The sequence below is a fragment of the Leopardus geoffroyi genome, chromosome C1 (assembly GCF_018350155.1).
Source record: "Leopardus geoffroyi isolate Oge1 chromosome C1, O.geoffroyi_Oge1_pat1.0, whole genome shotgun sequence".
NCBI classification, from domain to species: domain Eukaryota; kingdom Metazoa; phylum Chordata; class Mammalia; order Carnivora; family Felidae; genus Leopardus; species Leopardus geoffroyi.
The window spans coordinates 221968906-221996784 of record NC_059328.1 but is presented as its reverse complement, the minus strand read 5'-3'; the positions used below and the strand labels follow the sequence as shown (position 1 = coordinate 221996784).

The window sequence follows — 27879 nt, the reverse complement described above, 5'->3', positions numbered from 1 at the left end:
GGAAGGGGTCAGGCCTGGGGTCACTCTGTCGGCCCCCATGTTCCAGCACTTAGGGAACAGGGCACACAGAGGCACCTCACCGCAGCCTTTATGAGATTATTTTCCAGTAAAAGAAACAAGGAGAGTGTCATGATTAATTCCCATTTTTACTGGAGGTTCATGACGGCCAGAAAGCGAAAACATACCCAACCTCAGACCTCCACAGCCCCAGGAGGCCCCAGGGCAACAGCAACTAGCAGGCCAGGGCCGCGGAAGCAGCGTGTCCGGGCCTGGCCCCTGGCCTCACCAACCTTTGATGCAGAAGACCAGACACATCACAGCAAACCACCGAGACGAAAAACTAATGGCTGACCTCTGACAACGGTCTTGCCAATGCACAGACCTTCCAGAAAATGGAGGAATGATGCCTTCCAGGGTGGAGACCATCCCTGTCACTCTGGCTCAAAGGTGACCCTGGTGACCCGGGATGGACCCCACACAGAGCTCATCACCTCTGCCGGGGGCTCACGCCACATGGGGGACAGGACCACCCACGTCCCCTCCCACGGCTGCAGCCGGTCTCCGGAGTGGGCAGAACTGCTCGCCCACCAGCCTGCCCGGCACGTGCAGCAGGAGGCCGTCTCCCAACCTGCAGAGGGCTGGAGGGCACCCGCACAGAGGCTGAGCAGCACAGCCGGGAGGGACCCGCCCCCACCCCGCCCCCAGCCAGCCCGGCAGGCCCACTGCGACCAGGACAGCAAGACCAGGACAGGACCAAGGCCCCTCCCATGTCTCCCACTGGCCCCGGCAGGCCCCGTCAGGCCTGGGCAGGTAGCGTCTTGTAGGGGTTCAGGATGCCCTTGGGGTCCAAGAGGGCCTTGAGCTGCTGCATGAGCCGCAGGGCCTCGGGTGGCTTGCTGTAGCCGAGGACGCCCCTCTTCTTGAAGCCCAGGCCGTGCTCTGCGCTGACACTGCCCCGCTGCTCGGCCGTCCACTCGTACACATAGGGCTCCAGGGTGCCCAGCACCGAAGGGCTGAAGGCCTCTGACGTCACGTTGAGGTGCAGGTTCCCATCCCCTGCAAGGACAGGGGCGCTGGGTCAGGCAGGGCAGGCTGAGACCCCTTCCTCGGTACCCCCAGTCCTGCCCCTGCCCTCACGCCTGCTTCCTGCCCTCACGCCTGCTTCCTGCCCTCACGCCACTGGCCGCTGACCTGCAGTGACAGAAGTGGCCTGCTGGTGACCGCTCCTGTCTTCTGGGAGGTCTCTCCGAGTCCTCCCCTCTGTCCTCGTGGCCCTCTCTGAGGGCTCCCAGCCAAGAGTCACTGACCACCTGTCCAGCTGGTGAGAGCACCCGTGGTGGTCCCCAGACCCACCTCTCCCACGGTGCCAGGAAAGCCCCATCCCCACCCAGCCAACGCCCGCCACAAAGTCCTGGCTCCCAGCCTCCCCCTCAGGTCTGCTGGGGCCCGGCGCTCTCTGGCCTCACTGAGACATCCAGATGCGCCCTGGCTCCGCCTCTGCCCACATGCACCCCCCTCAGGGGTCCCAAAGCAACGATGAGACACAGGATTAACCCGAGACAATGGGGGCAGGAGAGGGGGCTGCAGTCTGGCCGGAGGAGAGCCTGGTGCGCCCACCTCCGTGGGGCTGAGGGGAGGAAAGGGACAACACAGAGCAGCCGCCAGCGCCCAGAGGCAGGAGGGAGGCGGACTTGCCCGCCATGAGGCCCTCACCCAAGAGGTAAACGTTCATTTGCTGGTGTGACCGCCATGCAAAGCCAGCATGGGAGCCACCACAGATGCGCAGAACAGGAGGCCCCCGCCCACCCTGAGACACAGGGAGCCGGGGCGCCAGCAGGAGGGGCCCCTAGAGGCTAGAGCGGCAAACCCCAGGCAGCACAGGGGGCACAGGGGGCAGGGCTGCGGCCTCGGACCGATGACCCAGAGCTTCTCACGCCCCACCTCCCTCCCTCCGGGTCTGTCAGGGGTAGGGAGCAGAGCAGGTACCCTCTCCCACCAAAGTGGTCCCACAGACGCACTCAGGGCAAAGGCACCAGAGCTCCACCAGGGAGCTGCCCGGGAAAGCCGGTCCACGCACACTGCCCGGGTATGCTCGGCCACAGCCAGAATTCACACCACCTCAGTGCTCCCGCGGACCTTGAGCTAAGAACGCGAAGATTAAAGAGGTTCCAGCTCGGGGACCCGGGTCCCCACCCCCACTCCTTCTCCCTGCACAAGGAAGTCACCCAAATAATTCCCACAAAGCCCTAAATACAGGAGCCCACAACAAAAATGACCTGCACACAAGGAAGCAACCACCATGAGCAGGAGCCAGCAGAGTCCAAGGCACAGACTTCTGACCCTGTAACTTCCGGAAACTGAACACAAACGTGTCATATGTTAAGAGTAAAAGATAAAAAAGTATAAAGAGATAAAAAGTAAGAGATAAAGAGTATAAAACACTGACCAGGCGAAGTTCTTAAATATCTAAGTCAATTTCTAGAAACAGAAACTACAAATCACTGAAACATAACAGTCAATGAAGGGCTTCAAGGCACACGACTCACGGCAAGAGATTAATGAGAACGTGAATCAAACATGGGAGCTTGATGCAGCACCGGTCAGAGCTGGGGACAGCAGGGGACACGGGGGGACACGGGGGAGACAGGGCCGGGAGATTGGGGGACATGGGGAAGTCAGAGCCGGGGACAGCAGGAGAGACACAGGGACCACAGGCTGCAGCCCCGGGGACACCGGGGGACATGGGGGGGACACGGAGGAGTCAGAGCCAGGAGACCGGGGGACACAGGGAGTCAGATGTGAAGAGAGAAGGGCAGTGCAATTTCTAAAACCAGAGCCCAAAAGACTGCAGGCAGGACGTGCAAACGTTCACCCAGACAGACCAGTGACCCCAAAGACAAAGGGAAAGAGAACACAACAGACTCCCTTTGTGGGGGGAGGGCAGCATTCTCACGGGGAGCTGACTTTGCAACAACACGCGAGTCACAGACGGCAGGACGCCTTCACCCTGCAGACAGGACGGAGCCGTCAACCAGACGCGGGCGTGTAAATCCACTGGGAGAGACCTTCACAACAAAATCAACACGCTGTCAGGAAAATACAGTCTGTGATGTTCTGTCACCTACTGCCCCACACTAGTGGACACTCAAAGCTGAGATTCAGGGAGAGGCTGTGACACGAGACTGAAGAAGGACCGCAGGCCGCCTGAGCCCGGACAAACACGGACCACACGAGATAACATCATCTCTTTTCTCAGAAAAGAAAACTGAAATAGACCCCAAGAAACTGTGCGTGAACCAGGAGAGGACAATGACAATGAAAGTCACGGGTCCCAAGGTCCTTGCACCATTCAGTCGTCGAGGATCTCGGAGAAGCAGAGCTGACAGGGTGTGGGCCCACATACAGATGGGGAGCGAGGTCTGAAGGGAGGGGGTCACACAACTGAGGGGCCTGGCGGGGCGGGCCAGCAGGCAGCTTGGGTCCAAAGGCGGTGTGGAGGCAGAAGTCCCTCCTCCTCTGGGGACCTCAGTCTCTCTAAGGCCCTCAACTGATTAGATGGGGCCCAGCCACATTACAGAGAGTAATCTGCTCTGCTTACTGCTGATTTAAATACTAACATGATCCAAAAAACATCTCCACGGTGACATTGAGGCTGGTGTTTGGCTGCAGCCTAGCCACACTGACACAGAATTAACCACTCCATAGTGTTTAGAAGGAGGAGAATAATGACACTGATTGACTTCAAACTCCGATAAGCTAAGGATGCACGTGGCATCTGAGACTGGTACAGAGGACAGGTTCAAGTGAGGAAACAGAGTAGGCAAGAGAAGGCAGGAAGTTAGAGAAGAGAAGCGCAGGACGGGAGGCCCACAGTAAGAGTGGGAGTCCCGGAGCCCAGTGGCTCCAGCCACGTGAGTGAGGGCAGCAGAAGGGCCACCCTGAGCCGAAGAAAACTGAGAACGAGCAGATCCAAGAAAAGCTCTCTGCCCTCCCCATCTGCCTGAGAGCAAGACACACACAGGCCAGGGTGTCGCCCCCGCCACCGGAAAGGAGAGCCAAGCCCCGGGCGGCCGTGGGCCCTGACCGGCTAGCCGGACCGCAGGGGTCTGCGCGGCGAGCCCACCGTCCCTCCAGTGCCTGGTGTGCACACCCACGTCCCCGCACTTTGCCGTCAGAAGCCCAAAGTCGCCTGCCTTGCCTGGGACCTCTCTAAAGACGCAGTATCCTTTGTCACGATGCTGCCTAAGCCCCGGTTCTAACCGCCTGAGTCACTCACCACTGAGCCTCCCTGGCGTAGGCCCGACGCACAGCCAGTGAACCTGCATGGTCTAACGTTCAAGCCCAGCCCAAGAACCTAGGAGGGCAGAGGAAACAGCTACGCTTTCTCTCCCCTCCATGGAGTGAACAACATGCTCGAGTTTAAAAGCAACGAACGTTTATTTGTGTGTCTCGTGTCAGAAAGTGGTCCAGGTTCATTCTTCTGCATGTCGCTGTCCAGTTTTCCCGGCACCACTTGCTGAAGAGACTGTCTTCATTTCACTGGATACTCTTTCCTGCTTTGTCAAAGATTAGTTGGCCACACATCTGTGGGTCCAATTCTGGGTTCTCTGTTCTGTTCCGTTGATCTATGTGTCTGTTTTTGTGCCAGTACCATACTGTCTTGATGATTACGACTTTGCAGTAGGGACTAAAGTCTAGATGAGACCTATCAAAACCCTAGAGGAGAAAACAGGCAACAACCTGTTTGACCTCTGCCGCAGCAATTTCTTACTCAACATGTCTCCAGAGGCAACGGAAACAAAAGCAAACATGATCTATTGGGACCTCACCAAGATAAAAAGCTTCTGCACAGCAAAGGAAACAATCAACAAAACTAAAAGGCCACCAACACAATGGGAAAAGATATTTGTAAATGACATGTCAGATAAAGGGTAGGTATCCAAAATCTATAAAGAACTTATCAAACTCCACACCCGAAAAACAAATAATCCAGTGAAGAAATGGGCAGAAGACCTGAATAGACACTTCTCCAAAGAAGACATCCAGATGGCCCACAGACACATAAAAAGATGTTCAACACCGCTCATCATCAGGGAAATACAAATCAAAGCCACACTGAGATACCACCTCACACCAGTCAGGGTGGCTAAAATTAACAACTCAGGCAAAACAGATGTTGGCAAGGATGCGGAGAAAGAGGATCTCTTTTGCATTGTTGGTGGAAATGCAAGCTGGTGCAGCCACTCTGGAAAACAGTATGGAGGTTCCTCAAAAAATTAAAACCAGATCTACCCTATAACCCAGCAATAGCACTGCTAGGAATTTACCCAAGGGATACAGGAGTGCTGATGCACAGGGGCACATTTACCCCAACGTTTATAGCAGTGCTTTAACAATAGCCAAATTATGGAAAGAGCCTAAATGTCCATCAACTGATGAATGGATAAAGAAATTGTGGTTTATATATACAATGGAATACTACGTGGCAATGAGAAAGAATGAAATCTGGCCATTTGCAGCAACGTGGATGGAACTGGAGAGTGTGATGCTAAGGGAAATAAGTCAGTCAGAGAAGGACAGACATCGTATGTTTTCACTCATATGTGGATCTTGAGAAACTGAACAGAAGACCACGGGGGAGGGGAAGGGAAAAAACTAGATACAGAGAGGGAGGGAGGCAAAACACAAGAGCCTCTAAAATACAGAGAACAAACTGAAGGTGGATGGGGGGTGGGGGAGAGGGGAGGGTGGGTGATGGGCATTGAGGAGGCACCTCTTGGGATGAGCACTGGGTATTGTATGTAAGCGATGAACCATGAGAATCAACCCCCAAAACCAAGAGCACCCTGTAAACACTGTATATTAGCCAACTTGACAATAAGTTATATTAAAAAATAAATAGTAAAATAAATAAACAAAAGTTTAAAAAATAAAATGAAAAATAAAAATAAACCCACGAGGTTTTCAGCATTGAAAAACAAAAAAATAATAATAATAAACAAAATAGAATAAAATAAAACAACAAGTGGCAAACCGTGTGACAAAGAAGCCCCAACTCCTTGTCATCTACTAGACACGTCTAAGTCATAAGGATGGAAAACGGTCGAAAGTCCTGGGAAGAAACACATCGTGTCAGGAAAACAACTAAATGCAAGGAAGCCTGTGTCACTGCACAGTATCAGTCAAGGCAGGCTCCCAGGACAGAGCGATTCCGGGGCCCAGAAGAGCCTGTCGTGACAAAAGAGCCCACCTACCAGAATGAGCGATGTGACCTCCCTCCATCTTCACCACTCACAGAGCGACAGAGCCTGCGGCCGCCGTGAAGCTTTCTAACCCCCGCTCAGTACGCAGCACCCAGGCACGACCCAGCGCTCACACAGCAGGTCTGTGTGCACAAACACTGGCCCCCTGGCCGCGGAGAACACGCTCTCCACGAGGACTCGGGAAATGTCAGGAAGCCGGGCCACTACCCGAGGGGCACACACGGTGTGACCAGGCTCGCAGGCTTCTATGCAACAAACAACAAGTCAGAAATTTTAACAACAGCTAGAAAACTCTTGTACGTTTGGGAATTTATAAACACATTTCTGCCTAACTGATGGGTCAGAGAAAAGAGAACAGGAATCAGAAAGTACGAGGGAGGCTGGCCAGCATCCACAGAGGAGGCTCTCAGAGCCGTGTAGGGCCGGCCTCGCCCTCCGCCCTGTCCACTCCCCGGAGCCTGGGGCCGAGGTCAGGACGGCAGGCAGCCCAGAAACCAAAGGGCAGGAGAGGGCGAGGAGGGCCGGCGGGCAGCAGCGGAGCCGGGAGCCCAGATGCCCAGCAGGTGGCACAAAGCGCCCAACTCTGGCTCCCTGGCGCACCCTCCTGGCCGAGCACACAGACGCCGGGGCTCCTGGGCCGGCGTGAGCAGGTGCTGGCCTCATGGACCCTCAGACATCACGTGGAGTCTGACAGGACCACACACTGAGACACTACTTAAGACAGTCACCCCTGGGGTCCGTGAGACTGGTGCGCAGAGAGAAACCTAAATACTTATGCTAGAAAAGAAAAAAGGCTGAAAATCAGGCAGAGTACTTGACTTACAGTCAGAAGAGCCGCAGGGCAGGCTCAGTGGAGAAGGGAAGGAGGTAATAAAGGTAACAACAGAAAACAAGAGAAAACGAGGTACAGTGGAAAGGATCAACGGAGGACGCGGTAGGACCGACAAGCGTGAGAAACAAGAGGGAGGCGGCAAAGAGGAAACCCTATCGGGACGGAAACCGGGGCCACCGCGAGGGCCGACCCGACAGAGGAGCGGGAGCGGGATCAACAACTTTGTGCCAACACGGCTGAGATTTACAAGAAACGGACAAGCTCCCAGAAAGCAAACTTGGCAAGAGCACTCAGCCAGGATGGCCCCACGGCTGGTAAGGACACGGGTCCGCGCTCAGCCCCCCGCCGCCCAAAACACAATACGCCTCCGGCCCTGAAACTTCACTGCCAGCTCCCAGGGGACAGTCAAGGAGGCGGTAACGCCAAGCACTCAGACCCCGCTGGGCCCAGAGGGAGAGGCCAACGCCCAGCTTGGACACAGCGAAGGGACCTTACAGGATGGCCAGGCCCGGAAGGCCACCGGAAGAATCCCGTGCAGAACAGAGGTACGTGGACCACGCAGGGCGCAGAGGGCCGGGCCGAGCCGGGCTCACCCGCGGGTCACAGCCCCCCTGCAGGAGGGGGTCTAGGGTGCACCACCCCACGACCACAGGAAAACATGCCCGGGTCGCATCCGCAGACACAGAAGCAGCTTTCCACAAATTCAACACCCCCCTCGACTCACAGAGTGGGGGCCCGACTCCACCTCTGGCCGTGATGCCATCTCCATTGGTGGCAGGAGCCGCTGTCAGTGCCCCTCAAGGAGCGGGCTCTGGCCCGGGGGCTCCAGCTGCACGTCCTTGCCCCCGGCCCTAGGTGAAGATGCCCTCCGTGCCCGTCCCCCAGCCCCCCTTTGGGAGCCCACCGCGCAGACGTGGCTTCCTCCAGGCTTCCTCCCTGAACGCTAGGTTTGCGAGCCCCGTGCCTTTGCCCGCCAGCGTTCCCGTTCAGTGGTCTGACAAACTGGAGTTTACTTCGATGAGGTCCGAGTTAGCAGCCCCCCCCTCCTGTGGTTTACACATCTGCGTCCTGATGAAGAAATGGTCCCCACCGCGAGGTCATCATGCTCTCGGGTCCTCTCCTTCACGAGGGAGAGTCTGAGCCACGCGGACAGCGCCACGGGGGTGTGGGTGGTGGCTGCCCCCAGCCCCTGGCCATTCTCACTGTCCTCGACACTGGACAACCACCCCCCCTGCCCACTCTGGGGGCCACCCGCCGGCACCACACGCCCTGCCTCCGAACCACAAACCAGGTCCTTTCCAAAATACCCAAAGATCCATGAAGACAATTAGGGTTCTCCCAGGTCCCAGGTTCCCCCGTCACTGCTGACCCCGGCGCAGCTCACCCAGGTGGCCGTAGCCCACCACGTGCTTGGCCCGCGGGCCGAGGCGCGCGCGCAGGTCAGTCACAAGGTCGTAGAGCCTCTCGGTGGGCAGGGAGAGGTCGTACTTGTACACGTAGCCATCCCGGCTCAGCGCCTCTGAGATCCTCTCCCTGAGGGCCCACAGCGCCTAGGATGGACAGAAAACAGGCAGAGTCAAGGGCCGCCGCGAAGGGTGTCTATGCTGATGGCAGTCAAAACGCTGGGGCCTGGGGGGACTGGGACAGTCATGAGGGAACGTTCCGGGTGACGGAAGCGTTCTTGTGGTGATAGGCACAGGGATTTGATCCAAGAGCCAGTACCAGATGGGGCCCCAGAACGTGGCCATGGCTCGCTCGAGGACACTGCAGGTGACAGGGCGGAAGCTGGTTGGGGCTACCGGCAGGCAAGGAGCCAAGTGAAGGCAGGGTTGGGACAGGGAAGTCCCTGCAGATGGAGGGGACAGGGCCACAGGGATCACATCACTGCCCTTCCAGATAAATCCGTCCATGGGTCACTGCCTAGGCTTGCTAACCTGTCACCAGGGACACCTGAAGTCCTCACGATGGAGCAGAGGACAGACAGCGCCAAGCAGGCCATCGCTCAGCTGCAGGGTGGTCGCTGTCCTGCCCTCCACATGTCCCCCGGATCCAGGAAGCGTCATGGCAAAATTTCTACAAGTAAGGACTCGTGCCCCGGCTTTTTCACATGATCACAGTGCCAGGACCGCCCCCAAAGGAAGAACAACAACCCCTCACTCCCGTGGACCCCTCGCCACCCCGGACCCCTCACCACCAGACAGTGTCCCGGCCTCCCCAATTCTGTCATCGGCGTTAGGGGTCACTCCGAGGTCACTCTGCCTCCGACCCTCAGCAGCTCCCACCACCACATGCCTCACACGCACAGAACCCGGCAATGACCCCACACAGCCCGCTATGCTGCTGGACCGCGAGCTGGAGCACTGCAGGGCAGTCCGGCTGCCCACGGGCTCCTCCATTCACACCCACCACACCCTTCCGTGGCCACAGACCTGCCCTCCCCCCCGCCGCCGCCTGCCCACCCGCCTCAGGGCCCTGGAGGACCGCTCCTGCCTCTGTCCTATCTTTGCTCAAATGCCCCTGTGGGGATGTCCCCCCCCACCCCCCCCCCGCCCCCGTGTCATGCCCTGCCCACCCGGCACTGCCCGGCTCCTCCGTTTGAGAACACGGCTATGAAGCCAGCAGTCCAGACGGGACAGGGACCAGTGTGGGCACACGTGGCGGCCCCGTGGCCGCTGCCCCCACAGGAGGAGCGGCGACCCCACCCCAGCGGCCGGCTCTCGGGACTCGCTCTGAGCAGAAGCAGGGAGCGCTGGCTTTCCCGCTATTCTCATGCTGCGCAAGCCTCGGTCAGCGGAGCGGAAATGCCCGCATGTGCAGGACAGGGTGGGAGCCTCTGTTCTCACAGCCCCGGGGCCTGCACTCCCACCACGGACGGACACTGCATTCAGGAAGAAGTAAGGGCGTGGAGACACCGGAAAGGAAACAACTATGTCTGTCGGCAGGCAGAGAACAGCACCGAGCCGATCCGGAGACTGAAGGATTTGCCCACGTTTCCTGCGCTGGCGCTGGCTGCGTGACACCGCGGGGGAAGCACAGGACGCCCCTGCCTGGGTCTCCCTCAGTGGTGACATCACCCAGTGGAGACGATGGGGCCATAGAGGCGGGAAGACGGTCAAGTGCCCTGAGACCCTTCGTCAGGAGAGGGGCTGAGGCACTGACAACGTCTGACCCCTTTGCTAAACATACAAATAACTGAAGAGAAAGGTTCAGCGATAAGGCGGAGAAAGGAGCCCACTGAGCAGACCATAAGGGCCGGCCTGAGACCCGCCCCACTCACCCGCACGGCCTCTGCCCCCGCCCCTGGTCAGCCCCAGCCCTCCCACCACCCCACTCCCGCGGCTGCTCCCACACAGCGCCCCAGGGACCACGGAGCACAAATTGGGGAGGACGGCACACAGCACCCCAGTCCCCCAGTGACGGTAACGGTGACGATGGCTCCCACAGCCATGGCTTCCTTCTCCCTCCTTTGGCCTCAGAGCCGAATGATCTCTGGTGGCAACATCAATGCCCTCTCCTAGGAAAGTGTAGCCCTTGAGACTGGCTCAGTTCCAGGCACACCTTCCCATGTCCCCCGGCAGCTCTTTCTGCCTTTTTTTTTTTAATGTTTATTTATTTTTGTGAGACGGAGAGAGAGAGAGAGAGAGAGAGAGAGAAGGTGTAGGGGAGGGGCAGAGAGAGAGGGCGACACAGAATCCGAAGCAGGCTCCAGGCTCCGAGCTGTCAGCACAGAGCCCGATGCGGGGCTCGAACTCACGGACCGCGAGATCGTGCCCTGAGCCGAAGTCAGACTTTCAACCCGACTGAGCCACCCAGGCGCCCCATCTTTCTGCTTTTGTTTAAGATACTGATGATAGGGACACCTGAGTGGCTCAGTCTGCTGAGTGTCCAACTTCAGCTCAGGTCATGATCTCACGATTCATGAGTTCAAGTCCCACATCGGCCTCGCTGCTGTCAGCACAGAGCCTGCTTCAGATCCTCTGTCCTCCTCTCTCTGTCCCTCCTCCACTTGTGCTCTTTCAAAAATAAATAAAACATTTAAAAAATAAAATAAAATAACACAGAATACGACCGATAAAGACAGAGACCCAAAAGTGTGCTTCCAGAGAGCGAGGATCACCTGCCCACATCCGGACAGCGCACACCCTGAGCCGGACACACGGCACCGTGCAGCCGTCCTGCACCAGTTGAGCACGACAGAAGCAGGGAGGGGCCAGCGGCACACGCACCTTGACTTTCATGTGGTCTGTGGCCACGGTCCCATCCGTCACCAGGCCGGAGCTCAGCACGTGCTCCAGGAAGTCATTCAGCTTCTCAGCATCATGGCCTGCTCTGGAGCCTGAGGTCTCGATCAGAACATAGAAGGGACTCTCTGGAAGGCACAGAAAGCAGGATGAGCAGAGACGAGGCCGGCAGACAGACAGTCAGGATGGGCCTGGGCTGAGCGTCTCCAACAGCCCTGTGGGGCCGTCGGGCAGGCAGCTCACACAGCAGGAAGCCTCTGCTCAGTTTAGAAATAGGTCCTTTGGCGCACCTGGGGGGCAAGTCGGGTAAGTGTCCCACTTGAGTTTGGGTCACGATCTCACACCTCATGGGTTCGAGCCCCACATCAGGCTCTGTGCTGACAGCTCAGGACCTGGAGCTGCTTGGGATTCTGTGCCTCCCTCTCTCTCTGCCCCACCCCTGCTTGCACTCTCTCCCTCTCTCAAAAAAATAAACATTAAAAAAATTATTAAAAAATAAACAAAAACAGGTCTTTCATGGGACGCCTGGGGGGCTCGGTCGAGGAGCACGTGACTCTGGACTGTGGGGTTGAGCTCAATCCACGCTGGGTGTAGAGATCACTAAAAACCATAAACTTTTAAAAATAATCATAAAATAAAATAAACAAAAAACAGGTCTTTCACTGGAAGAGAGACCACGCTCCCCAGAAACACATGAACAACCACATGACACCACGAAACCCTCAGCACTGGAGCCTGGATGGGGCCCCTCTTACAAAACCACACACGGTGGGGAGGCCACGGGCTAAAGGAGAGACCCCCATGCCCACGTGGCCCACTGTGCCCGCAATGCTCAGCAGTTCGTGCAAAAAATGCACACTAGGGGCACTTGGGTGGGGGGCTCAGTGGAGCCTTAATTTCAACTCAGGTCATGTTCCCAGAGTCATGGGGTCAAGCCCCACATCAGGTTCCACACTCAGCACGGAGCCTGGCTGAGATTCTCTCTCTCCCTCTCCCTCTGCCCCTCTTCCCTGTATATACACACCCATGAACTCTCTCTCTCAAAAAAGAAAAACGCGTACCTTTTACCCAAGATATCTTTTTTGAAGTTTAAAAAAAGGCACGTTAGTAACTATAAGAAAACGTTAAGCTTGTTTTTTCAAGGCTACTTTACACTTGTTGAAATCACAAATAAACTCACTGAACCGTCTTTTCCTTCAGTACTACATTGTCCCTTCCAGGAAAACACGACAAGGTGGTCCTACTGTAAACAGAACAGTGTTTTCCAGAGAGTGGCTTTTTCCATGCTGAAATGCACATTCCGCTCTTAAATTTCTCACACGTCATAGAAAACACGGAGAGCTTTTACATTTCTATTGGCTCCTTTTCCAATTACAAAAGTAAAACATGATTATGAAAGGAGTCTTAGGGGCCCCTCGGTGGCTCAGTCGGTTGAGCGTCCAACTCTGGCTCAGGTCATGATCTCAAGGTTTGTGGGTTCAAGCCCTGCATCAGGCTCTGCGCTAACAACATGGGGCTTGCTTGGGATTCTCTCCCTGCTTCCTGGCCCCTCCATGCGTGCCCTCTCTCTCTCTCAAAATTAAATCGTTAATTGATGAACTTTTAAAATTTAGAGCATAAAGATCTTTCCATATTTATGACTATTTTGAACTAAGTTGTGTCCCCCAAATTCCCACAGTGAAGCCCTAACCCACCCCCAACATGACTATATTTAGAGATGGGGCCTTTTGGGAGGTAATTAAAGCCAACTTAGGTCATAAGAGTGGGGCCCTGACGCCACAGGGCTGGTGCCCTCATAAGAAGAGGGAGGGGCACCAGGAACCCCACCGCCGCCACCACCAGGAAAGGCCACGTGAGCACAGAGCTCTGGGCCGTCCGCAAGCCAGGACGAGGGCCCTCGCCAGAACCAGCCCTGCGGCCTTGCAGTGCCACCATCTGTTAGGGCAGATCTCAGAGGTGAAAATACCAAGATCTACAGGTTCCGAGGCACAGACACTTTCTGCAACGTGTTATCGGCGTCCCGTGTGCTGGTCTGGAATGAACCGGCTGGGATCTGTCACGGACAGATACTCCTCTGAGTCGAAGAGAAGCGTTTCTGACGAGTGCACCTGGGTTCTCAAAGGCCCCGGCGCTCTGGCACAACAGGCAGCGCCAACGGGAACCGCACTGGGGGCGCGTTTAAAACGCGCGTAAAGGAATTCTGCACTCAGCCAGTTGTGGCGACGCCGGGGCCACGGACACACCGACCTGCGCTTCCCAGGTCGTGGGCAGGACTGATGGCCTGCGAGCCTCCCCTGCGACCCAGGGCCCGGAGGGGATGCCGCCTGCCAGCTGGGGTCAGTACCTTGCACCGGGCTGGCGAGGTGAAGGTGGCGTGTGACCAGCCACATGCACTCGGCATCCATGAACTCGTACGCAGACAGGATCTCACCCAGCAGCCCCTTGCAGGTGCTGAAGGTCTGCAGGACCTCAGAGAAGCCCGGACAACCTGCAAAGGGTCAGAGCCTCAGGCCCCAGAGCCCACGGCCCCCGACACCCACCCCGTCCTCCCTTACCGCGGCCACGCCGACCCCAACCCCAGGGGAGGGCGCTGGGCGAGCTGGGCAGCCTCGGGAAGGTGGTGGGAAGCAGAGGGGCCGAGACGTAACGAGAACGCAGGGCTAGTGGTTGGGAACGGCTTCGTTGTAGCTCTCTTCCCACAACCAGCACTCGGCTTTCCGTGGGAAATTCATCTGGGGCTTCAAGACACAGCCAGGCCCAGCACAGGCCCGGGTAGCTCGCCCGCCGGCGGCCGGAGGCGACCCTGCGGCAGGAGGGGTGGGATGCACGCGGCCTTTCAGAGGTGAGGCAGGGAAAGTCTGCGGGGGGCGGGGAAGTGTGTCCTGCACAGCGCGAGGCTGGCAGGTGCCTGCTCTGCACATCCAAGGAGCACACGGAGGTGCCACGGCGGGGACGACAGGGCACGTGGGGGTTCAGCAGCACGTGAGCACCGCGACGGGAGCGCTCATAAATGGAGATCAGACGGGAAGAGACTGCCCAGACGTGACAGGAGTGCGAAAGGGTGGAAAACACGGCAGAGCAAGAGCACACACTGGAAAGTTGTGTCGTGGGTTCAGTGACAGCCCTGAGGGACAGGAAGACAGGAATCTTCTAGAACTAGAGACATCAAGCCACGGGTGCAGGAAGCTCACGAGACCCACACACAACATGCCCCAAATCACAGAAGACCAAAGACAAAAAGAAGACCTTTAAAGTGACCACAGAACAGAGCGCCAGAGTCCCCGGAAGCCACAGTGGCGGAGGGCAGCAGGCCTCCCCGTGACCACCAGCACGAGCCACAGGCCACGCAGTGACACTCGACAGGAGGAACAAAAACAAACCCAACAACCCAACGTGCTTGTGGACCAGTGACAGTGTCGTCACCGGGGGGGGGGGGGGGGGGGGGGACGAAGTCACTGCAGACACAGCGGGGGACAGAGGACGCGTCACGAGGAGTGTGTCCCAGGTGGAAGGCCCGACATAGGAGGCGTGCTGCGAGCCGACAGGGACGAGCAGCGACAGGGCAGGCGGTGCGTCCCCACAGGCGTGACTAATTCCCCCACAATGATGAACACACAAGATGTGACATGATCTCCCCCAGCATCTTCCAGCATAAGCTACTAAAACAACGGACCAAACGGATGGAAGGGCCGAGCAAAGCCCCAGTTTTGTCACAGAATAAAGTGTGCTCTGCACCAAGACAGGACAGGGTCCGCTCCAGACCTTGCTCTGGGAACCAAGAAGGCCAGGTCCTGACCCCTCTGGGAACAGAGAGCGAAGCTGGGAGAGGCAGGAGCGGCCTCCCGAAGGGCCCCCACCCCTGCACCAAGGGCAGGGCAGCCGGAGGAGGCGCGGCTCTGAGCCGTCCACCCAGCGGCCGGCCCACCTACCGAGGAAAGCCACGCTCACAGCCCTGGGCTTGGGCGGACACAAGATGGACACGGCCGTGATGACCCCCAGCGTGCCCTCGGACCCGATGAAGAGCTGCTTCAGATCGTAGCCCGTGTTGTCCTTCCGCAGGGTGCTCAGGCAGTTCAGGACCGTGCCGTCGGCGAGAACCTAATGGGCGAAAGAAGCAGGCTCGGCCCTCGGTCCCAGCAGGTGCCTCTCCCCTCCCACCACCATGCTCAGTGGGGCGGGGGGGGGGGGGGGGGTTGCCGCCGCAGCCCAGCACCGCCTCAGAAAGCAGAGCCAGGCACGGGCCCCCACCCCACCGCACCCCGGAGTGGTTTGGGAACGCGGGGCCCGGCGTTACTTAATCAGGCTGAAGGAAAGACTCATTCCCCCAAAGCCAGCAGACCCCCGAGGGAGGCGGAGAAGGGGGCGCAGCCAGGTGCAGCTGAGGGGGCGTAGCCCCCCCCCCCCGTGTCTCGACCTCACCCTGCACCACCCCAGCTGTCCCTGCAACCTGCACAGTGGCCCAGCAGCCCAGCCAGGACGGGGCTCCCGTGGACCTCACAGGGGAGCACAGTCCGTGCTGGGAGACGGCCAGGAGGGCCAGGGGGACACAGGACGGCGGACGGCGCCCCCCAGCTCACCGCTTCCAGGCCCAGGACGGTCCCGTGAAGCGAGCCATAGCGCAGAAACCGCAGGCCGCCTGCATTGGTGGCCACGTTTCCCCCGATGTGGCAGCTGCCCTTGGCCCCCAGGTCCAGGGGCATGACGAAGCCCCTCTCCTCCACGTGACGGCTGAGATCCTCCAGGACACAGCCCGCCTGGCACACCAGGGTCCCTGCCGGGCGGGCGGAGCTGACTCGGGGCAGGGGTGGGGGAGGGGCTTCCGGCCCCGCAGGAGCAAGGACTCATGGGGTGGGGGGGCCCCGCAGGGGTCAGCCACCCGAGAGCCGTCCCCCCACAGAATCCAGGCAAGGAAAAGGTGTATGTCCCCCCAAACCAGAGAAGAAAACCCTCATGTATGCTCACCCTCGTGTGGGAGGGACAAGAGAGAGCAGTGCTCTCAGGAGGGGGTCCCTGGCTGGCGGGGGACCCCCACCAGGGACACGTGACGAACCTGACGACAGTTTGTGCTTTGGGTGCTGCCGGCAGGGAGCAGGACGGGTGCTGTGCCCAGGGCCCCCACCACAGACGTGTCCTGCCAGACGGACAAGCCACGGGGCCACGGGGGCCACTGGGCGGGAAGGGTCTGCATGCTGGCCTGTGCCTCAGACGGGGCACCGCATCCACAAGGGCAGACAGGGCCATCTTGGCCAGAAAAATGCCAGGGTCACAGGGACTCACAGCCCTCCCCTTCACCACGAACCCCCAGCACAGGCCCCCGAGTGACCAGCTGAATGATTCCCCAGGGCACACACACACCCAGAGGGCCGGGCACACAGAGCGGGGGCCCCCGGGCCCCGCCGCAGGCCGGCAATCAAGGCACCCCGGGCTGGTGGGCTTACCGGACATGTCGTGGAAGCTGATGACCTGGTTCATCAGGGCGGTGGACAAGATGACCTCATCGAAGACGGGCACGCTGCCCCCCACCATGCCTGTGTTTCCCCCCTGCGGGTTCACAGCCAGGTTCCTCTCGTGACAGTGCCTGAGACATGCACAGGGGGCATCAGGGCCCCCCGTCACGCACAGCGTCATCCCTGCAGGACAGCACGCAGGCCAACACCCGGCTGTGAGGCCACTAAACCTTGCTTCCGTACCCTCTCTTGTTGGCCGCGGCCCAGATGGGGGAGCCTCCTGGGTCCCCACGCGGGACGAGTCTGAGGAGGCCCGTGTCTGTCACAGACTGCACGGAGCGAGGCTGGCACTTTCCCAGATGCCAGACAGGGTGGCACGCGAGGACGCCCCTCTTCGAACAAAGTGCCAGTGCCAGCTGCACCCCTGCTGCTCCCCAAGAGCCACTCAGTTCCCAGCCCCCGGGCTCCTTCCCCCCCACCCCACCACGCTCCACACACGTCCACGTCACGGTGGCACTTCATCCACGGCCAGGCTCCAACTCCGCAAAGTCCTAAGCGGAGGGCCCATAAGGGTGTGGCTTTGCAGAAGGAGCACACCTGCCCGAGGGAGGCAGTCCACGCACGCACATCACGTGGGCCGCCCTGGCAGGTGGAGAGCCCCCCGCGGTGGGCTGACGGTGAGTGTGCGTGCGCCCACGTGCGCTCACGGAGGCCATTCCGAAGCCGCGGTGACGTGAGCGTAAAGGTGCACGGCCCCGCTGCGTGCTCCCTGGCAGCTCCGGGAGGCCAGTGAGCTGCAGAGAACTGTGGGGTGCACCCCCTCACGCACTGGACGTGGCGTGGAAGAGTCCGTGCTGGGGGCACGACGCGAAGTGAGTCAGACACAGGAAGGCAAACACTATATGATCTCACATGTGGAACCCAGAAAACCAAACGAACAGAAAGAGGCCCATGGAGGACAGAAGGCTGCCAGCTGGGGGGGCGCAGATGCAGCGGCACAAGGTCACGGTTATAACGTACATTGGTCCCGGGAAGGAGGCACCCACGGGAAGTCAGGAACGCTGCAGGGACCGAATGGGGACCACACGTAGTCATGAGACCACCTGCTAATGGGTGAAACTATCAAACCACGGTGTCATCCCCCACAGGCCAACAGGACACTGCACGTCGATTACACTCCAACCTCAAAAACCAGCGTGGGAGAATAATTAGCATCTAGAAACAGGCGCGGACACGGCCAAACGGGGCAGGGGAGAAGGCGTCACATCACAGATACAACGCAGTAACAGTCAGAAACCACACCAGGGCAGATGAAACAGAATGTCCTCGGCGGTTACTTCTGGAGGGAAAACACTGGTTGCTTTTGCAATATTTTCCTTTATGGTTGTCTATGTTTTCCAACTGTTCTAGAACAGACACGACGGTTTACTGACATAAAGCCATCAAAGAACGCCGTTTGCACGGCAAGGCCAATCCGCCGCCTGATGTTCGCAACCGCCCGCCGCCCCAGTCAGCTTCAGTCCGCGGGTGAGGCCCCTGCCCGGGGCGGGCTCCATACCTGAGGATGTGGGACACCTCCTCTGTCGTCCGCGGCCTCAGCAGCAGCACGCTGCTCCCTGCAACGCCAAGGAGCACATCACACACGGAGGGCAGTGTCAATGTACCCTCCGAGCAACGCTCCTCTGGGGGGCGACCCTCAGGGCACCGTTACCAACAAGCCCACAAACCCCAAGGACGAGAGCGGGGTGTCAAAAATGGGTCCCGTCTCAGCCCGCAGGGGAGTGGGGGAGACCCCAGCATCCACGTCCAGGCCCGGACCCAGGGCAAGGGGCGCCCGCCAGGCTCATGATTCCCTAACTGTCACTCTCTTGTGCGGAGACACTTGAGACTCCAAGTCTCCCGTCGCTGCCCACACCTCCAGCGCCAGTGCGAGCTCGGGGACGGTCTGCCAGAAGAAGCTCAGTCCATCCCTCATCCATCCCTCTACCTGCCATTATTAGCTGACTTTCCACCCACAGAGGGGCTGCCCTTCCCTCTCACATACTTATTCGATCATATCCGTGGGGCCTCGTGGGCTCTTACTGGATGCACCAGCTTACACACCAGCCCTCTGCTGCCACGACTGGTCTGACGCCCAGATGTGGTGGCAGGAGCCCCTCCAGGCCGGCCCATCGGTGTTCCTGACCACTGCCTCCCCCAGATGGTCAAGCTCCTCTCTGCCCCTTTGACTTTGTTAAAAGTACGAAAGTAGGCGAGGGGGCTTCAGAAAGGCAGGAGGCACGCTTCACAAGGGATCCTCCCATCAGTGACTTTTCACGGAGCCTCACCATCTGGCTGTAGTTTTTATCTTACTCCTTTTTTTTTTAGGAAGGAGTAAGTTTTTTGGGTTTTGTTTGTTTCTTTTGTTTTCTTGAGGGAACTCAGGCACACATAGGGGAGAGGGGCAGAGGGGGAGAGAATCCCAAGCAGGCTCCTCATTCGGCATGGAGCCAGACGAGGGGCTCAGTCCCACAACCCTGGGATCACGACCTGAGCCGAAGTCAAGAGGACGCTCAACTGACGGAGCCACCCAGGAGCCCCGGGAAAAAGTAAGTTCTGAATATTTATTATCCTTGTTTTATTTTATTTTATTTTTTATTTTTGAGAGAGGGGCTGACAGAGCTCGAGCAAGGGAGGGGCAGAGAGGGAGACACAGAATCCAAAGCAGGCTCCAGGCTCCGAGCTGTCGGCACAGAGCCCGACGTGGGGCTCGAACTAACAAGCCGTGAGATCATGACCCAAGCCGAAGTCAGACACTTAACCGACTGAGCCCCCCAGGCACCCTTTATTATCCTTGTCTTAAACGTAATTTAATTATATATCTATGTAACTTAATTTTTAGTAATGGCTGTGTTTTACAACTGGTCTGCAACAAAATTCTAAGAGTTTTTTTTAAGTAGGCCTCATGCCTAGTGTGGAGCAAACACAGGGCGTGACCTCTCGACCCTGAGAGGAGGACCTGAGCTGAGATCAAGAGTTGGATGCTTAACCGACTGAGCCACCCAGGTGCCCCTCTAACAACCGTTTGATAACTGGCTGTCCAGAGCCAGGACAGGCCAGCTCCGGCACACCACTGCCCCAAGGCTCCAGGAGACCCTGGGGTTGCGGGGACCACCTGATGACACAGGCCAGAGGGAGGCAGCCGTGGAGGTGCTGCTGGCTTATTTCCGCGTTTTCTCTCGGAACGTGTGGGAGGAACCCAGGAAGGCATCTTCAGGCAGACTGCCACCAAGGTTCACTTGAATTCAGCTGTGTCCCCGTCTCCTTTCTTCCTTATCTGTGTGGAGACTCACGGGTTGAGGGCTTCACTGAGAGGAACAGAAAGGGGGAAAGCACGAAAGGCTTCGCTGCAGAGGGAACAGAGCCAAAGCTCTGGAGGGGATGGGACAGGGAGGAGTAGAGGCTGAAACCCTCGGCCCTTCTGGCCATCCGCTCTCATCCTTGGGCTAGAGGAAGCAGAGTGGGTGGGGAACAGACACCTTTCCTTGGTCCAACCAGCATAACTAGTAGTAGGCTCAGGCAGAGCTCCCCTACCCGCCCGGCTCCCACTGTCCCCCTCCAGGGAGTTCGTGACTCAACACCCCCCCCCCCACCCCGCCCCAGGGAGAAGAGTGCCCTGAGCAGGGGTGGCGGGCAGAGCCAGGATCCGAAAGGGGATCAGGGTGATGGAGGAAACACAGGATTACCAAATCATCCAAATAAAGTGCCCATCAGGGCAGAAGAGAGGGTGTTTCCCCACGTGGGCCCCTCTGCCCATGCCGGCAACGGGAGGGGGTAGCAAGCTTCCCCAGAGCCTTCCACCTGGGCCCTCCGTGCCATCAGCACCTCCCAGACGCTGTCCTCAGCTTCCTTCACACTCCGCTCAGGGAGGATTCTTTTCTGTTCTAATTCTTTCATTCTTTTTTCTATTTTCTGTTTCTCTAGCACCTCATTGTTGTGAGTTACCTCCTTGAATTGGAGAAGACACATGGTTCCTACACCTTCGTAACATGCTAGTCTCATCCACCAAGGCCGTGAGCTCTGTATCTGTAAGATGCGTGTGCTTTTTCGCTCCATTTAGCTGTTCAGCCTGCACGTCTGCAAATCCCTCCGTCTGTTGAGAGCCACAACCGGCTGAGCTCAGCGAAGGCCTTCATCGACGCCAGATCCGTGGAGCTGCCGTCTTGGCATCCTCTGTGCCGGTGTCACGTCCGGGATTCTGAAAGCCCCTTCTCATTCGGTTGCCATCAAACAAACCATGTCTGCCCTCCAGCCCTGATCTTTTGGGACAGCACAGTCCAGGGACCCTGGTCACCCGTGAAGACCCTGCAGGCCTCAGTCACCTACTGCAAGGATCCCAACGGGGTCTGTGTGCCCACCCTGTGTGTCGGGGCCTGCTGAGGGCACAGAGAATGAAAACAGGCAAGATGTCCCACTCTCAGGACATTTACCTCCTAACGGGAGAGGAAATGCTCTAATATGTCAACAGCAGGCACCCACAGAGAGAACAGAAAATCATCAAAGACACGGCTGGGGACATGGCCCAGGACTGCAGGAAAGGGTGTCTGAGTGGAAGAGGCCCCAGAACTGCCCAAGCCAGCAAAAGCCGCACACGGGTCAGGGCAGCACAGCATCCAGCCCGCCATCTGCCAGCAGCGCCCTCACCCAGCAGAGAGCCACGGTCGGCCCAAGTTCTCGCTGGGGCAGCCGTTTCCTGCGGCTTCTGAGCCTTCCTGCCACCTCCTCCTTCCACCATCCCGACTCCCCGGCAGAAGCTGGCTCCTCTCCCGCACTCTGGATGCCACCGGGCTTGCGGGACGGAAGGCACCCACCTGGCCCACGGCCCCTCCCGGGTGTGGGAGACCGCCCTCTGCGAACGCAGGTCACCCACCACAGCAGACAGACCCAGGGCTCCCAACTGCCCCACAACAGACATGGCCCCGAGGGCTCCCAGCTGGCCATCAGCAAACCCGGGACTCTTCTTTCCACATGCACACCTGGCACCCGAGCCCATCTCTCCTGACGGCCCCTCGAAGACTCACGCTGTCCTCTGGGCTTCCCTGACTGGGCTGTGGAAGCCTGTGCCCCACGCGTCAGCCACGGTCAGGCCACAGGCCCCTCTCTTCCCAGGGCCTCCTAGTAGCTCCCCATCGGCTCGGGGGAGAAGCCAGGACCCACACAGCCCTAGAGGTCTCGATGACTTAGCCCCTTGCTCTCTGACCTCCCCTCCCCTCCCCAACCCACCACAGCTGCACACAGGTCTCACGACCCCACAAACACGCCAAGCGTGGCCTTGCCGAGGGCTTTGCACTGGCGATTCCGGCCCCAGAACACCCTTGTGGGTGGCTTCCCGAAGCCCCGAGAAAACCGCCTGTGCTGGCCTCCCGGGCCCTCACGGCCACCTGGCGTGCAGCCCACCCCGTTCGTGCCCCTGTCCCTCAGGTCAGCCTCCTGTACGTCTTCACATTTGGGACCCCCAGACCCGCACTCGGTGAGACGCTCACTAAATCTCTGGGGTTCACCTCTGAGCAAGTGACCTAATGTTTGGGCGAGATATTTAATGACAGCTTCCATTTCAAATAAAGACTATGCTTTAAAAAATTATGAAGCTCTGGGGTGCCGGGGTGGTTCAGTCAGTTAAGTGTCCAGCTCTTGATTTCAGCTCAGATCATGATCTCACCGTCACGGATTCGAGCCCTGCATTGGGCTCTGCACTGACACCGTGGAACCTGCTTGGGACTCTCTCTCTCCCTCTCCCCCCCCCACCCCTCCCCTGCGTGCATGCTCTCTCTCACAATAAATAAACCTTTAAAAAAGAATCACGAAGCCCTAATCAGCATTTACTGGCTGTATCTTCTACACAACTCCAAGATTAAAATTTTTTTTTTTTTCCAACGTTTATTTATTTTTGGGACAGAGAGAGACAGAGCATGAACGGGGAGGGGCAGAGAGAGAGGGAGACACAGAATCGGAAACAGGCTCCAGGCTCCGAGCCATCAGCCCAGAGCCCGACTCGGGGCTCGAACTCCCGGACCGCGAGATCGTGACCTGGCTGAAGTCGGACGCTTAACCGACTGCGCCACCCAGGCGCCCCTAAAATGTTAAAGTGTAGTTTAGTTTAGAGCTGCTTTCTCCCCCAAAGAAAGCCACGTCAAGGGCTATTTCGAGAAAAATTCAACAAACTATTTCAGCGGACACCCACCGCGTGGACGCTCGGAGGTGGGCTGGCTGCAGTGCCAGCCTCCCGGGTCAGGGTCTCGGCAGCGGGGGGTCCCCCACGCAGGCACACACGATGTGCAGCCTTGCAGACGGACAGGCCGTCCAGCGTGAGGCTCCTAGGAAGGGCCCCCAGGGGACAGCCCGCCCTTGCCCAGGTTGGGGAGGCACATGGTCTCCATCCCAGGCACCGTTTCCACCTGCTCTGGAGGCCCGGAAGGAAGACACCCCAAGCCTCGAGCACCAAGCACACTGGGTTCTTACCTCCAAGGTGGGAGCTCATCCCCCGTTTACGGGCAGTGGAGCTCAGGTCCATCTGGCCAAGGGCCAGCCAGGCAGCGGTGCCAAGCCGGGACGGGGCCCGGCCTGGCTGAGCCCGGGGTGGACAGCACTCTGTCCTGCTTCCAGGAGCAGTGCACGTGAGCCTGCAGACCCTGTGTGGGTGAGGGGCTCTCGGTGGGGCCACGTCAGCCCTCTGGGGTCCCCACTTAGCAGGCAGGGTGGGGCTGGGAGCCCTGCCACTCTCAGGTGCTTGGCCCGTAAAGAACAGGCCAAGGACTTCCTGTGTCTCCGGCCTCCTCACAGGAGCTACCTACGTTGCCTGAGCCCACACCCTAATCCCACTCGCTCAAGACCACGCACCGGTTCAAGACACACAGCATTTCCCAGCTGCTGTGGACCCTCCTCGGAGTTCTTCCCACCAATAGCACAGCCCTTGCAGGGGCTAAGTCCAGGCCCAGCCTGCGGACAGGGCTGCCCAGCCCATCCACGCATTACGTATTTAAATACGTTACTTCGGTATATAGCAACCCAGGCCTTCCTAAAAGGAAGAAAGGTACACAACCTAACCTTACGCCTTAAAGAGCTGGAAAAAGAGCAGCAAATAAAACCCCAAACCAGCAGAAGACAGGAAATAATAAAGGTTAGAGCAGAAATCAATGCTATCTAAACCCCCCCAAAAAACAAACAAACAAAAAAAAAAAACCCAGAAGAACAGATCAGTGAAACCAGAAGCTGGTTCTTTGAAAGAATTAACAAAATTGATAAATCCCTAGCCAGTTTGATCAAAAAGGGAAAGGACCCAAATACATAAAATCAAGAATGAAAGAGGAGAGATCACAACCAACACAGCAGAAATCAATACATTACTTCATGGGGCACCTGAGGGGCTCAGTCACTTGGGTGTCAGACTTCGGCTCAGGTCGTGATCTCACAGTTCGTGAGTTCGAGCCCCAAGATGGGCTCTGTGCTGACAGCTCAGAGCCTAGAGCCTGCTTTGGATTCTGTGTCTTCCTCTCTCCCTGCCCCGTCCCTACTCGTGCTCTGTGTGTGTGTGGGTGGGTGTGTGTGTGTGTCTCTCTCTCAAAAATAAACGAACATTTGAAAAAATAAAAAACTATAAACAAATACATTACTTCGTCGTAAACTGGTTGTCTCCTAGGTCTCTTCAATACTACAGCAAGGACGTCGTGATGGGTTTTGATCATTGTCTGAGTAGACGGGTTACGTGACCGCTGAAAATATTTCAGGAGAGAAGAGACTTACAAATTCTTTCTCGTGGGAAGGGTGTGCTGGGTCTGGACGGACGAGAACCACCAAGCAGGTGCCCAGGCATGTGCTGGTGCGGACAGGTGTGGTGAGAGGAGGGAGGCAGGGGTGGCCACACAGCAGCCCCACACCTTGTCCCAGCGACATGCCAGGGGCGGAGTGTCCACGTCCTGTCCCTCAGAACCTGCGCACCTGACCTCATCTGGATAAGGGTGTTTGCACACGTAATTAGGCCAAGGATCTAGAGACGAAATCATCCTGGATTTGGGGGGATGACAGGGGTCCTTATAAGAGAAGCAGAGGGAGACCTGAGACAGACACACACGGGGAGAAGCCACGTGAGGATGGAGCTGGAGACCCATGGAAGCCGTCACAACCCAGGGGCGCCTGGGGCCACCAGGAGCTGGACAAGGCAGGAAGGAGCCTGCACCAGGGCCTCTGGAGGGAGCACGGCCCTGCCCACGCCTTGATCAGACAGACTACATCCTGTTGTAAACCGCCCAGTGTGTGGCTGTTAGGGCAGCTGCAGGGACCGGCACACCCCCCTCAGAGCAGCCAGGGGACACTGCTTTTATTCGCAGATGTCACATACCACCAATAAACCTCTATGAATTTTGTTCTCAGAACACTTTAAAACCACAATACAGCTTTTCTTCAGCGTAAGAAAGGCTACGTGGGGGCACCTGCGTGTCTTAGGTGGTTAAGTGTCTGACTTCGGCTCAGGTCATGATCTCACGGTTCGCAGGTTTGAGCCCCGCGTCAGGCTCTGTGCTGACAGCTCGGAGCCTGGAGCCTGCTTCGGATTCTGTGTCCCCCTCTCTCTCTGCCCCTTCCCCTGTTCGTGCTCGGTCTCTCTCTCTCAAAAAGTAAAAAAAAAAAAAAAAAAAATTTTTAAAAAAGAAGGCATATGTGACAGTCACCCCGTGGTCCTCTACCCGGAGCTCAGTGCTGTCGTCTCTCCTCTCACTGCTAGCGCACACCGCCGTCCCCCTGAGGGACACCGTGTGCACAGACCCTCACTCACCTCGGACGGTTCGAAGCCAGTCCACATTTGAAGCCTCCAGCACCTCTGGGTCTGTGATGACCCTGCCGGGGACGATGCGTTCAAAGGCTGCCAGGTCTTCCCCAGACACCACGGAGAATGGCAGCCGCCTCACAGGGTAGCGCTCCCGGGTCAGCATCACCTCCGGGGCCCGGGGGACGTGGAAAAGCCACTTCTGTAGACCCGGGGGCTGGTGGCCGTGGCTCCCCACGGGCTGCCCAGCCTGGGGATCCTGGACGTCCCTGCCCATGTCCTGTGCTGCACAGAGGCTCCCAGAGTGCACGCCGCCTGCCACCAGAAGCGCCACCCAGGCTGCACCAGATGGGGTGCCATCGCCCTTGCCCTACAAAAACAAGGGATGGGACCTGTGACTCTGAAACACTAGGACGTGGGAAGAAGCAAGCACCTGCCTGGAGAGGAGCCGGAGGCGTGCAAGTCCGGGCCAGGCCCAGGAACAGACCTGCTGTCCAGGGGGGAGGCGGTCCGAGAGCAGGGGCGCTGCCCTGGATCCTGACCCGGGCTGTTTTCCTGCAGGACCCCCTCTCGGGACTGCCCTGAGCTGCACACCTGGCTGGGAGCCAGCTGCGCCACCCTCTGACAGTCTGACATGTGCCGTCACAAAGCTGTCTTTTGGCCCCCTCGCCCTTCAGGACTAAACCAGGACTGAAGACACGAAAAGGGTGGAAGCCACTGAGTACAACTGACAATGGTTGGAATGGTACGTTTTATGTCGTACGTGTACGTTACCAAGTGTAAAAAGTGTAGCAAAGGAAAGGGCAGGGTAGGGAAGCTTCTCCGGCTGCCCACCGAGCTGCAGGCGACTTTCGACGTGTACAGGGAGCCCCCAGACCTACCCAGGCGAGGGGACAGGGGACGGGGACGCGCCCCTCTTCTGGAGCTCAGACAACCTGAACCGGCGCGCGTGCCAGCGCTGCCCGCGGGGTTCACCAGCGCTGTGCGACCTGGGGAAAATGAGCGCGCCTCTCCGAGCCTCCCCGCGGCACGCGCGCCACCGCCAGGGGCCGAAGAACGAGCGCGCGGGCTCGAGCCGCGGCCGGGAGTCGGGCCCGCGCACCCACGTGACGGCACGTAACCCGGCGGGCTCGCACTCGAGAACGGCCTCGGCGCGCGACGCCCCCAGCCCGCCGCCCCGACTCGCGGCCCTTCAGCCACAGACCCCCGGCGGCCGCGCGCACGCACTCACGTCCGCGTCCCCGTCCCGCCGCTGCCGCCACCGCCGCCGCAGGCCTTGCGCCGCCAGAGCCACGGCCGACTGAGCCTGCGCACAGGCGTCCCTCCGATCCCGCCCTGGGCCCCGCCCCCGCGTCTTCTAGGCCCCGCCTCCCGCGAGACGGGCGCCCTCCAAGCCCTGCCCCCAGGCCTGCGGTGCGCCGGGTTGCGTGCCTGGGTCCTCTGCGCATCGCGGGCAGAAGGCTTTGAACCGCGTTCGGCACGCCTTGCAGGGCTCCCCCCCACACCCTCCCACCCCTTCCCAAGGCCAGGTCCTACCGTGGCCCGCCCTGACTGTCCCTTCTCTCTTCCTGCTGCAGGGCACCCTCCAGGGAACTCTGCCCTCCGCCAGGGGTCTCTAGTTCCCCCTCAGGGAACTCTGCCCCTCCCAGGGATCTCTGGTTTCCCCCCAGGGAACTCTGCCCCCCGCACAGGGGTCTCTGGCTCTCCCCAGGGAACTCTGCCCCCCATCAGGGGTCTCTGACTCCCACCAGGGAAGTCTGCCCCCCCCCAGGGGTCTCTGGCTCCCCCCCCAAGGGAGCTCTGCCCCCCCCCAGGGGTCTCTGGTTCCCTCCAGGAGCTCTGCCCCCTCAGGGGTCTCTGGCTCCCCCCAGGAAACTGCCCCCCCAGGGAACTCTCCCCACCCCCCACGCCAAGTGTCTGACTCCCCCCAGACAACTCTGCCCCCCAAGTCTCTGGCTCCCCCCAGGGAACTCTGATCCCAAGTCTCTGCACCACCCCCCACCCCCAGGGAACTCTGGCTCCCAAGCGCCCAACTCCCTGACCCTACCCCACCTCCAGCCAGAGGGCAGACACTTCTGCAAGTTGGGCACGCATTACAGGCAGAACCCAAGAAGCTCAGAAAGCTGCCTGCGCACACACAGCCTGAACATTTTCCTGAACAAAGGCCCAGGCCTGGGACTCAAGTGAGGCGACCTCGGAGGGACCGCACGGGGCTGGGGGACCGGAAAACCACACCCAGGCAGGGAAGTGGTGGCAGCCTGGCCTGGCGGCTGCCTCTCACAACCCCTCCGGGTTTCTG

General features: G+C 58.8%; 1 protein-coding gene across 4 annotated transcripts; it reads right to left on the bottom strand.

Annotated features, from left to right (window-relative positions):
- Window positions 1-130: 130 nt before the first annotated feature.
- On the bottom strand, window positions 131-26918 carry D2HGDH (D-2-hydroxyglutarate dehydrogenase). 4 transcript variants are annotated; one of them, XM_045482042.1, is made up of 10 exons: window positions 26812-26918; window positions 25590-25950; window positions 18342-18399; window positions 16775-16914; window positions 15914-16107; window positions 15266-15434; window positions 13681-13824; window positions 11322-11464; window positions 8480-8645; window positions 131-1056 (listed from the first exon to the last, which is right to left on the bottom strand). In XM_045482042.1, the coding sequence occupies exons 2-10, from the start codon at window positions 25855-25857 to the stop codon at window positions 797-799; spliced, it is 1542 nt and encodes a 513-aa protein (XP_045337998.1). In that variant the 5' UTR covers window positions 25858-25950; window positions 26812-26918; the 3' UTR covers window positions 131-796. The 4 variants fall into 4 exon arrangements, with proteins under 4 accessions (XP_045337998.1, XP_045337999.1, XP_045338000.1 ...); XM_045482043.1 differs by having other exon boundaries at window positions 26808-26826; XM_045482044.1 differs by lacking the exon at window positions 26812-26918 and adding an exon at window positions 26068-26159.
- Between the last annotated feature and the right edge of the window lie 961 nt (window positions 26919-27879).